The 12,841-nt window shown below is 46.6% G+C and overlaps 1 protein-coding gene across 3 annotated transcripts in view; it reads right to left on the bottom strand.

Moving 5' to 3' along the window:
- The window catches only part of LOC144155398 (zinc finger TRAF-type-containing protein 1 homolog), a 28,387-nt gene extending 18,222 nt beyond the window's left edge, over positions 1 to 10,165 (bottom strand). Inside the window, exons 1-3 of one of the 3 annotated variants that reach the window (XM_077686793.1) lie at positions 9,873 to 10,165; positions 7,252 to 7,490; positions 3,946 to 4,157 (exon numbers count right to left, since the gene is read on the bottom strand). In XM_077686793.1, the coding sequence (XP_077542919.1) occupies positions 3,946 to 4,157; positions 7,252 to 7,490; positions 9,873 to 10,082 (661 nt within the window). In that variant the 5' untranslated portion in view covers positions 10,083 to 10,165. Of the gene's footprint in view, positions 1 to 3,945; positions 4,158 to 7,251; positions 7,889 to 8,682 lie in introns of all 3 variants that reach the window. The other 2 variants (XM_077686795.1, XM_077686794.1) reach the window with 2 other exon arrangements.
- Between the last annotated feature and the right edge of the window lie 2,676 nt (positions 10,166 to 12,841).

Below are 12,841 nucleotides of genomic sequence, written 5' to 3'. Positions count from 1 at the left end.
ATGCAATGGTACTTGTGTGGCCGAACTTTCCGCACCAGTGCGGAGTGTTTTACAACCGAGTCTTGCAGAATAAAGTCGTGCTTAAAAATCAAATCGTCGGCGAAATACACCCAATCTCAACCCCTCTCCCATTCTCAAATTTTTGTCTTTTGCACGCTCCCCTCCCCTCCCCTCCCCTCCCCTCCCCTCCCCCCACGTGTGTGTCCCGTTTTCAGCCTCCAGGAATGTGGTCACCCTAAACATAGAGTGTTGTGTTCCCAGCTACCGGCCACTAACATGTAGTTCCATTTGATCACACACACGCTTCACCTTGCTGGCAAATTCAAATGTGCCCATTTCTTCTGATTAATCAGGCGCACAAGTTTTGCTCTAGCCGCATTTTGCCAAAAGTTGTACGTCAACAGCTTACTCTAGTTTAAGTGACATGACTGGGAAACTCGGAAATAACTGAATGCTTGGTGTGACTAGAGTTCAGAGAAGAAAAGATGCTCACACGTGATCCGCTACAATTTTGCAAAGTTTAAAGAGAGAAAAGTAGAATCCAGGTGATAGTTTAATTTCACATAGTAAGCATGAGTGTTCAGGGAGGCAGGAGCAGGCATGACACCCCCAGCGACTACTTGCAAGAAAGCAAAAGAGCTTTGGGCGAGCCCTCAAAATCAACGTAGAACTTCCCGGTGCATTTTCTTGTTTCGAACGGCCTAACAAAACATTTGACTTATGTTAGGCCATTAGGCAAACAACAGATCCTTGTTAGCTACAACACAGATATGTTAACCTTGGTGAAAGTCAAAAGATGTTCAAATCCCAAAATAGACCCCACAAGATGCTACCTATTTTGTCCCATTCATTTTGGAAGTAGCATTTGATGTGCACCACATTAGCTTGAAACCTTAGAAGTGGGAATATTGGGAGACCTTCACCTACAGCGTTACTGTAACTCAACGTGGACAGGATAGTAAACAGCCGATAAAGGACCCAAGGCCAGGAATAAAACAATACAAAGACACAACCAGACCGCACTGACGCACAGTTCATGTTAAGAATATCCTTCCTTGTTTGCCCCAGTTCGTTCTCTCCCAACCTTCCTCCTCGTCTTCAGCACCGTTACTTCCTTTCCAGTTGCCACAGTTTGCATTGCCCTGAGAAAATTCCTGCCAATGTCCATGAGCTGGCACCACAGACAGACGCGCACAGAGGGCTTCCATCAGTCTGCTCCTGAGCATGCCAAATGTTCTGGGCACGATTAAGAACAAAAATGGTGTGCCCGCAGATGTGCCGTAAGGGTAGTTCAGTTATTGTTCCGATTTTATGGCTTGATCAAAATTTGGAACTGTACAATCCCGCTCCCGCTTTTTGGATCCCGTAAATGAGGAGCATTAAGATCTACACATTCGCGTTCCTAGTATGTATTATGTATCTAAAAACTGACCATGACAGAAACTGGGAAAAATGCCTAGTGAAAGCACAGGGTAGTAAGAGGGACAGCCCTATACCTGCTGTCCCAGTGCTGCCTGTTGATGCAAGGGAGAGGACGAATTTGGTGTCAAGGCAGCACAAAAGGGAGGGACGATTAGTGCTTCCTCCTCCCTCTCCCACCAGCATCCCTCTACAACTATTGTTGGGTTAGACTGATGCACAAATGGTACGGAGTTGGTTCGCAGACTGATGCCTCCAGAACTATGCAAGCTGGTCTACTGGTTTTATTTTAAAGCTGATTTATAGAATGCGTAACATAGGGCTATACAAACAGGAAAGTGAATTCTTTCACTAGCTCGTAACTTGACAAGATTTGCAGAGTGGGAGGAGGGGATGAGCAGCAGTGTCTTTGATGCACAATAACTCCAGCACAATGCTTCCTCTCCCACAACAGTTGCAGGCACCCCACATACCTGGAAATGCTATCTTATTCCCAACTACTTTGCAATTGCCAAAAAGTGTGTCAAGTGTTGTAATATTTTTTCCCCTTCTCACTGGCCACAAATTTGTCTGTCAAAAAGAAAGTAACCACCCAAACAACCCTGAATTCAAAACAGTCATTTTTCCGAGACATTCGTGCATAACGTGTCCCTTTGAAAGAAACTGTGCTAAGAGGTGACACAAAAAGTCTACACAAACATTCAAATGGGTGAAAATTAACATTTTGAAAGTTGAGATGCCATGAAAACACGGTGCATGGCGCTTTCTTTTCTGCCACCCATTACAGATAAACGAAGGCTCTGGACTTTTGCTGCACAGTCAAACACTGAATTACGTTGGTTAAATTTCACAATGCAGTTACAAATAAGGCTGTGTTTCACTTTCCTCATTAGACAGCTACGTTTCCATCTTGGTGGTTTGTCTGCCTTGTCAAGCCCGGTTCTAATCTTTACAAAGCCAGCAAAGACTACTTTGCAAAGACAGCAGTGAAGTCAACCACAATGCAGACTGCTTTGCCGTCTGAACTAGAAAATGACACCAGCACCACTCTTACGCATACCAATGTTGCAACAAACTTGTTTTTTATTTAAATGTGTCCTGTTATTATTTGGGTGCTTTCTTTCTCAATTTCCTAACACTTATTATAAAATGCATTTTTCATTTACAAAACTGCACATTGCATTTGTTAACGTGCCTGCTATGATGTTTTCGTATCTCTGGTGGTGGCCACGGTGGCGTTCCAGTTCTTGGTGCTTTGGACACCTGTAGTTTACATTACGCAGCACCTTCTCTTCTCTGCCACATATCTCACGTGAAATAAACGCTCCCTCCCCAACACCTCTGCGGAGTAGTCCTCGCTTCCTGTGCTCCCCAGGCCCAAACAAAGCATGATCCAATTAGACTGCTCCCTAAGCTGTCTATCATGCTGCCCACAAATTGGAGTGCATCTCATTACTTTGACAAATTCACTTCAGCGCCCCTTCAAGGTGTGGCACTCCGGCAGCCAGGGAAACCGATGGCCATAGAATTGAATGGTTATCGGGTGCCGCCCTATGACTACTTTCGCTAACGAGTGACCTCGATGGTCCTTGAACTCGACAGAGTTCACAACATGCCGTTGTAATGGTCGAGGGCCATTTAACCACCTGACTGACAGTGTCCTCGTTCTCAGAGCTCGACAGAGTTCACAACATGCCCTTGTAATGGTCGAGGGCCATTTAACCACCTGACTGACAGTGTCCTCGTTCTCAGAGTGCAAGTAAATGATCAAGAAAGTAAGAAACAAAAAAATTCAAAATGCTCTTAAAACATAGCACACCATCTGCGTCCTCAAAGTCAACCAACACTGCTGAGCTGTGCAGCTGCAATCCTGCCCGACACAAAAAGTGAACATCACACTATTTGAAAGTATATCCTCCTTGTGGCATCCAAAACTATACAAAAGAGCTTGTTATTAGTTTTTTTTTCACCAGCAACAACTTTGTTTTCTAAATGCTAATATTACACCCTCTGCCATCTGGTGTATGCAAAGGTAACTGCTCAACAGTCCAGGCGGCTGTGCATTAACAGCGCATATCCACGGAAGCAACTATCTGGCACGAGTATTAAAGAGCTCAAGAGTTATTTATGAGAACAATTTTTGGCAAATGCAGAGAATGCCAAGGTGAAGACAGTTTGATTACAATCAACTTGAAAGCACATCAATGGGCCCATGTTTACAATCGGCAACCGCCTCACTGAAGTTTCGTAGCCCCCCCCACCCCCCCTCTGACTGAATGAGCAACTTATTTGGCACACACACACACACACACACAAAAACATGCAAGCTCATATGAACTACTGTTGAATGACCATAACAGTACGTGTTATAGCAATAAAAATCCCTCGCTAGGAACTGTGCCCCATAACACGCAAGTGCTGCACACTGACATCATCAGGCCCAGTACCAGTGGGCTGAGCTGCAAGTGCATGTCGAGCGGAAAACAAGAAAAGTGCAGAGAAAAGCGGGCTACAAACTGTGCGCACCGTTGAAAGTGATCTTCTCAAAGGAGAGCAGCTCAAAGATGGTGTTGTACAGCATTTGCTCCTTGTGCAGCTGCTGGTCAATGAGCTCGAGAGCTTCCATCACTTCTCCACCCGACTTGTGCGGGTGCGAGCACATCTGGGTGTGCACTTCCAGCTCGTGGTGCGGTCCCCTCCACTGGCAGCCAATGCGACTGTAGTGGCAGCGCGTCAGCCTGCGTTCACACATTCCCCCCTCTCACAAAGGCCATCAGGTTTGTTTTGGTCACACATCTACTACACAAACACTCACATGTGAATTGTACCTTAGGAGGGCACAGACAAACATACAATTGCCCTGAATTTTTCTCCTCCCTTTTTATTTTTTTTTCAGTCTCCCTCAAATCCCGCTGCACTCCTGCAATGTAACAGCAATGTACTTTTTGAAATCCTAGCTGACACACTATGATGTGGTGTAGGTGTTCCTTGATTGATTGTTGGGTTTAACGCGCCAACGCAACGCAGGCGATGAGGCGCGCCGTAGTGGAGGGCTCCGGATTAATTTTGACCACCTAGGGATCTTTATCGTGCGCCGAAATCTCGTACACACGGGCGTTTTTGCTTTTCGCCTCCATCAGAAAAGCGGCCGCCGCGGCCGGGAATCGAACCCGCGACCTTGTGCTCAGCAGCGCAACGCCTTAGCCACTGAGCCACCGCGGCGGGTGTGTGGGTGTTCCTGTTGCAGAAGACAAGGAATAACTAAAATTAGGGCAATGTTGCTCACTTTTTTGTGAAAATAAAACAAAAGTCTTCCTTTGCATTAAGCCTCAAATACTGGTGACTATCACTACTACATGGATGCTATAATTTACAGCAACAGCTGTGGGGCTGCTGTGATGTTGCAATCTGCCACTGTGTGCCTTGTCATTTTATGAAGCTATAGGGCCCATATGCTTGACTGCCACATTGAAAATCCATGGAGAGCCCATCAGACTCCAGGGAACTGAATGACAGTGCTGACAGCCAAGGAGCAGCAGAAGCCTGAACTGCCTTCACCCCACTCTAGGTGCATACTAACTACGATGCTGGAAAAAGCGCAGCACCACTGCTCTTTGAATGGCACGGCAATGAAGCAGCCGTGCAACTGCAGACTACGACATCGCTCAGAGCTGGACACTCAGGTCTTCACTGTCTGCAGGCAATGCCAGTGGGAAGCCCTGTGCATGTCATACTGAGCGCAATTGATTTTAAATAAAGCACAGTCCCTTATCTTGGTTGTTCACGAGGTTCTGATGGGAGATCCTTTTTGTTCACTGTCAACACAACAAAACGGTACACAATCTGCCTTTTTTTGTGTACCAAGACAGGTGCACATTTCTTTGAAGACAAGCTCAACGTTCGAACAGCAATGCCCTGGGGGAGCCATCAACACACCACTCTTTGCAATGACGGCTCACAATAGTTTTCACAGTGACAATACTAGTAAAAACGAACCAACCTTCACAGAAAACATTGCTTAGCAGCCTCACAAAAAAAAGGTGGACAAAATGAATGTAGCCACTTGTCTACCCAAGCTAATATCCTGTGAGATGTTACCTTCGTTGCCTTTTCCGACTCCACCGCAAAAACTGAACATTACACCAGTGACATTGGTGAGAAAGGACCAAGCTGGGCTCACAGGTCATACAGTCGTTCCCTGCTTCTGCTGGAGAAATTAGAGGAATGTACGTACTGTGCTTTTGCAGAGAGGAACTCTTGCTATGACTATTCACTAGGAAGATGAGTAAGCTTGAAATTTTGGAGAACACAATACACAGCTGTTTGTTATCCTCCATAGCTCCAGTGGAGCTAAAAAAGTGGCAGGATCAAGACTAACTTTATATATTATGGCAAGAGTCTTATCAAGTAAAAGAAAATTCATGCTTGGCAAGCCATTAGAACATTGATAATCTTGCGCTATATATGCAATGGCAGTGAATGTGAAAATAGCATGCATTAGGTAGCTTTAGGTTTATGAGATAATATCAGAGCAATCTCTTCAGCTGCTGAAATTAAAATTTTTTACAAGGAATCAAAAATCGTTACTGCTGCAGCATTTTTCTTCGGCTCCATATGCAACATTATTCGTGCTAAGGCAATCATTCACATTACTGATACTAATGCACCAGCTCAAGCGGCTACATTATCCTGGTGAGCATAATATGAAGGGTCAGATCTCATTAACACAAATCTCGCACAATTTGAATTGTATAATTCGAATTGGCATATTAGTCCCAGCAAAGTGATATAAATTTAAATTCAGAAAAAAGCTCGCTAGTTCAAACTGGAAATACAAGCAGCAGCTGACTATAACAAGACTTCCCATCCGCACAGTCTGCCTTTCGCACCAACAGGTAATCTGTGATGACGGTAATGTGAGTGGTAGCAGTGAAAAAAATGCACTAGAGTTCAGGCTAAGCAGCACTTTATGGTAGAATCTGCATAAATAAGCCCATTCTAAGCACCACCCAGCCTATTGCATGTGTGCAGGAACAAAGTTTTTTTGTTTTGTTTTGTTTTGTTTCGAAGCTATGCCTGGGTTAGGAGGTGTAGAGGAGGGCTCTGGACTAATTTTGACAACCTGGAGATCTTTAACATGTGCCGAAACCTCAACACACAGGCATTTTCATTTTTCACCTCTACCAGCGAAATAGCCGCTGCAGCCAGGCTTGAACGCGTCCTCAGCAGCACAATGCTTTAGCCACTGAGCCACCACGGCAGGTGGCACAAAGTATTGGCAGCACGCAAGGTGCCCTTAATTCTATCAGACGTTATTTTAGAGGTGTTCTTGTTACACGGATGACATCTTTAGCAGTACAAGCCGGCAAACACTTGTAGTCCAGCTACATCCTTGTCCTCATGAGTCCTTGAATTGTTAGTTGTCCTTGCTGTACTCTCTCAATACTCTGTTATTAACAACATTATGCTCCCAAGCACCTGTAGCAATGCCCATGTTATAGCATTTCTGAATACAGTCCAGTCCAATAAGCCCTCACCAGTTCAAACTCCAGTTCACTGAACAATGTCTGACCTCCTCTTCTCCAAGTATGAATTGACAGGATTTGACTGTAATCACATTAGTATTAGAAGGCGCTAAAAGCAGTTATTAGGAAAGAAAATAATATGACAAGGCAAGGTTACCTGCACTGTTGAACGTCTATTGTTCACACGGGACTCCCCCCTCCTTCCCTAGCCGCTAACCTGGCAACAACAGCCGGTGCCCTAGGAGTTTCCCCTGTCTGTGAGCCCAAAATATAGCGAGACGGGAGAGAGACGTATGAATGGACGCACCGCTCTTCGCAGAGCTCTGCCTCGTGGCGCTCAATCTGGGCTCGGGGAAGCTCACTGGCGCAGAACTGACACTCGGTGGGCAGTTCGCAGACTGCCTTTTCGACAGCCAGGTTGCGTGAGCAGAGCTCACGGCTGATGACCGTCCTGCAGTTGGGGCAGGTGGCGGTCTCGTCACGCAGACGAGCATCTGCCAGGAGGTGAGTAAAACAACCGGCACACATCAAGTGGCCGTTGGTGCACTGCAAAACCACAGCAGGAAGAGGCGAATCACCACAGCTGCCACAGCAGCAGAACGCTCGCCTCCGGGGAAGCTGCTCCATTAGAACACCTTGTGAGGGGAAAAAAAGAAAAACTGGCACAGGTGAGACACACAAACAACAGAGCTGCTGCCAGTCTAGGGCCCCACTTACCACCAGCCATGCGCAGCGCCATTAACACCAAAAACACAAACGCACATGGCAGACACGCACACACACACACACACAGTCAGAAATACAACAGCTGATCGCAACAACGTCCTGGAAGGAACAGCCATTAACGCCGTCAACAGTCACTAAACCAGGTTAGTGTCACAGGCGCACATGCAAGCTCCCCAGCTAGGGAAACTCTGCTCGACTCGGTCTGCTCCTCTATGAACCTGGAAAAGGCAGAAAAATGAATAAAAGCAAGCTGTCATATTGAAAGTGTGGAGGAAAAAATCAATTGTAGCTGATTAACTTACCCATGCTACATTACCTGAACACACTACATCAAAACAAACGTAATCAAGGCCAAGTCCCGGGGCCTGCCCATGCTCACATGGCGCACTATCACGCTGCCCAACCGAATCGAGCATCATGTGAACTGTGACAGACCACCCCTTATATTCTGCTCCAAAGCAAGCAAGTTTTTCTGTTCATTTAGTACAAGGAAAACCATTGAAGCTTTTTGGAAGGAACGTTGCACATCTTCTTTTGCACTAAATTGTGAGACCACATTACTGATTGCGATCCAAGCAATTTTCTGGAGCCCAACTGCAGGTTCACCTGGAGGATGACTGAAATTATCACAGGCATGCTACAGTTAAAGAAAAAGTACAGGTTGTGTGGAGCTTTACGCAGAAAATCAACATGCACGGCAAGTTTTATCTGGAAAATTTGTAGTTAACACTTTGCAGCTTTATTAAAACAGGTGGTATTTTAGGAACGCCTCATACCTCAGGAGCCCAACATGCACTCACTGCGACTTTTCAATCATTTCTAATATGAACTTATGAATTGCTAAGGTACAGCATTCAAACTGCATTTTAACTTCACACTTTTTAAATTTCAGTCGTTAAGATGCAAGTCAAGCTGCAAGGCAAAGCCAGTGCCAATGGTAGCAGGCCACATGAAATTGTAAAGTTTCCGGAAAAGCTCCTTTTTAGATTTTTTTTTTTTTGCCCGCACTTACCATTCGGGACGAAGCATCGCTTCCCTACATAAACATCCTTGCGGCTTTCCAGGAGCGCAGGTACGAGGTCTTCTACCACTATTCTGCCCACAATGCACCTCTCAAGGCAGAACCACGCCCAAGAGCCAACGGCACGTTGCAGTGCAAACAGCTTGTTTCAAACACTGCATCTTACAGTTACATTTTGCGCGCCGTACCCAACGCCGACAGTCTATGTAGCATTTAGTCCCACTTTTTGTAACGGCGTTGAAAAAGTCCTGTTTAGTTTCGCTACACGCAGTCCCAGAAGCCACTTGAAGCAGCCAAGGCAGCACTGCAATGCAGTCTATACAATAGAATCAACACCGAGTGAACTCTTTGTTTACTTTTATTGCAGCACCAGCAATAATTTTACAGCTCTGTACATACAGACCGTGGGCGCGAGTTGGGAACTAAGGCCACGAAATGACACACGAATCTCGACGATGAACTGTTCGCGTCGTCTTGACCTTCCAACGGATGGCAATTCATTCGAGGTCAGAAGTCCACTGAATACAGGCAATGCAATGTCCTTCAGTCCATGTAGAATTTCAGCACAGAGAACTTGGCACTGAACGCGCAGTCAAATCACAGCTAAAATTGCAGTGCCATCAATGATACTACACTAGGGCCACGTGAAGCCCTCACAAAAAGGAAGCAAAGAAAACCCTGGTAACTAAATTAATCGCGACCGCAACAGCCGCTGTTGTCAGGCGGTATACACTGCCGTACACAAAAAGAGGGAAAAAACAATGCATCAACAGCAAGCAATTTGTCCGACCACAACCACGCCAACAAAACAAATACTGCCGAATTTCGACACCGATGTCACAGTATCCGTTCACAGATGCAAAAACATTCGTAATAAATTTTTTTTCGCGACAAATGTACTGACAGAAAAAGAAGCAGAGGTAACAGACGCCAACTGCGCAACATATGCCTAGACAAAAGACAGGGAGGTGAGAAAAAAAAAATACGTACAATAATGCGACACCTGATCATACTGCACCGAGCGATATTAATACGCCGCGCCACTTGGCAGGAGGTTTCATCGAATGCGAAAAAAAAAAATTGAAGCGCGCGGCGTTTATTTGTCCGCGACGTCTACAAGGGCGGGAGGAAGCTGTTACGAGCCAGGGATTGGGTCTGCGATCAGCTGATCTCCCACGTACCTGATAAATGGCGGTGCGGGGCAGGTCCAGGCAGACCGCGCAGCAAAGAATGCCGCCCAGCCTGTGCTCCAATTTGTCGGACTTGCCGAGCACCCTTTCGCCTGGCTTGAAACGCTTCTTGGCGGGGGACTCCATGTCGCCCAGACACTCGTCGCTCGTCGATTCCGCCAGCTCTGAACCCGACACCGAGCTAGCTGTTTCGTCAGCCATTTTGCTTTCCTTCGAACAGAACGCGTTTGTTTTGATGCAGACGGCCCGACGAAACCAGCTGTTCTGACTGCGTCATAAAATGGCTCCCCAATGGAAGCGTGGGAAAGCTGTCACGTGACCTCGCGCGACCAGTGACAGACACGCGGAAGGATTGCGCAACGTCTTTCTTCTCTGCTGCCGCCTTGCGACCCGTCAGGTCCTTCTCCGCGTCAGCGAGCTGGTGGACCTGTAGTTTAACAGCGCCGGAGATATTGCCCCCACATATATGTAGGCTGTAAACGTATGCCTAAACAAAGTCGGGCTAGCGTACGGCCATGGTACGGCTGGTGTACAGTCGGAATCGCGGAGAGTGAGTGAGCTTTCAGGAGAAGCTTGTTACTGTGAAGGTCAGATAGTGTTTTCCAACGCAGCTCAGTTTGGACAATTCCTAAGAAAAGTAACTTTAGCTGATTAGCCTCGATTTCAATGCTTGGTCAGTCCCCCTTTGCGGGAGTGCTGCACCCTGTGAGGGCGAAGACGCGAGACGAGAGGAGTGAACACATAGGACGAGCGCTGACTGGCAGATGAATTTTTGTTCAAATGGGAATACATTTTAGTATAGTTCGGTGTTCAAGCAAGCAAATGAAGCAGTGTACACTGCACTGCACCGCATGACAATGGAATAGAATAGCACAGCCTTGGTCTTGCAAGAGATGAACTGGTTGCTATTTAATTTACCTCCCACAGTATATCCCTGGATGAACCTGTACAGCTTGACTCTATCGTAAAGGAATTGTAGCTTAGTCTCGGCCCGGAAAAAAAGAGATGACAACATCAAACTTACCTGCCACCTTTTTGATGTGGCGTGAGATGCAATAGAGACGGGATTGCTGCTTCTTGTATTTCCCTTTCTCTTTTCCTTATGCAGTCTACCTTTAAAGGGGCACTGACACAAAAATTTAGCATCTTGTTTTTTTCGTTGCGATAAGTAGCTAGTGACCTACTTACAACCTGTAGAAACCTCATTTGCTTCAGCGTGCGACGGTTGTTTAATTAGAGGGATTTTAAATGCGGCCAGTCGCAGTTTCGGTTTCAGCGAGTGCCGTGAAACGGTGGATTTTGTGGATTTTGTGTGAACAAAGCTGACCACGTGACCGTCGGAGGGATATCACAGAGCAGAGCCGCCGTAGCACTGTCGAATCCGCATCGACGGCAGTTTCTGCGAATGCCCCCACGTACTGATCTCGTGAGGCGCTTAATTAAAAAGCGACCGTGGATGTGACGCAGGCGCTGCGAGAGGAAATGCTACTGCGGCTAAAGAACGACGCGCGACGCTCGAGACGGTGGGTGGCAAGACGCGCGCTGGGAGCAGCCGGCCGGTCTGCCTACAGGTCCGCCTACAGATGTGTTCGCTCAGCACTGCGGCGGATATTCGAGTGCCGCTCTCGTAAGCGGTGCAGATGACAATTTTTAATGCAACCCGCCATCGCATCATTAACTCCTTTCTCATGTAAGCCACTATGGTCGAGACTTGGGGACAATTTCGTGCAGCGGTAACAAGCTATCACTCGAGCTACCTGCGCCGGCCTGGGCCACTTCGCGGCCGTGGCCGCCGCCTGCACAGCGACCGTGCGGCTAGCTCAGTGGGCTTTTCGTGCCTCCGGCGCGTCTTCGCATCCAATGGTAATAAACAGTAATAGAAACAGAGTGCCTGGAATCGCTGTAGAACTTTGGTCGCGGCCAGCTGCCCCATTAGCTGACGAAATCACGGCGCATCCGCCGCCAACGATCGGGTCGTTCGTTCTCGAGAGCAGAAGCTCCGCCCTCCGGCCCTCCGATTGGAGCGGCAAGCCGGGCGAGCCCGCGTAAAACGCCGGTAGTGCGGAAGCGGCAAACACGAACTCGTGACGTGTTTGGATGTTGTTTATTTACAATTGCGCGTGGTCCTCTGCTGGCTGCTCGGTTGCGTTTCGCACACTTCAAAATTGATTTTAAATATGTTCTAGGCTGTATTCGCCGCTGATATTTTGCAGATGATTTATATGTGGTCCCACCAATCTATCTCCGACGTTATCTCGCCTTCAAAATTTTGTGTCAGTGCCCCTTTAAACGTCAACTTGATCATATCCTTTCGTGATGATGATCTTGTGTTTGCTGGACGTTATGAAAACAGATAGAAAAATATTTACAGTAATACCGTATTTTACAGTCTTCGAGTAACTGTTGGTGACCAAACGTCAAAAACCAAGCAAAACTTTGTAAAACCGAGCTTGCAAACAAGTATTTTTTTTCAATTTAGGGGCAGACACCCAGCTCGCATCGCTCTCTTGAAAGGCAAGGGACAAATCCAAAAATTGAATATCACCCTCAACATAACATTTGTATAATTCCTACAAATGTTCCCTTTGATTAAAATATTTAATCGGTGATATCAGTCATGTACGTGACATGTCATGATGAGAAATCTTTTTGCTGTACTAATACCAGATAATTGGCATCGTAACAACATACCTCCAGATCCATTCCTTCCAAGTGTTTACCCCTTCCATGATCGGGGCACACATTGTATAAGTTCATTATTTTTTGACAGAGGATTTGGGCATGAGGAGGGTGTCCATAAAATTCGCACTGATACTGCGGCTCCATCATAACGACGCATCCGCCCTTTCTGCACACGTTATTAAAACTTTATTTGCCCAACTTTGAAGGGGATTAGGGTTTCATACTTCCAAATCAAGATTTATCTCTGCCGACCAAATGTTCTGTACTTTTTGAACACA

The sequence above is a fragment of the Haemaphysalis longicornis genome, unplaced genomic scaffold (genome assembly GCF_048455015.1).
Source record: "Haemaphysalis longicornis isolate Haplotype H1 unplaced genomic scaffold, Haemaphysalis longicornis Haplotype H1 scaffold_1, whole genome shotgun sequence".
Lineage (NCBI taxonomy): Eukaryota > Metazoa > Arthropoda > Arachnida > Ixodida > Ixodidae > Haemaphysalis > Haemaphysalis longicornis.
Note: the sequence above shows the minus strand (reverse complement) of the source record. Positions and strands in the feature narration are given on the sequence as shown.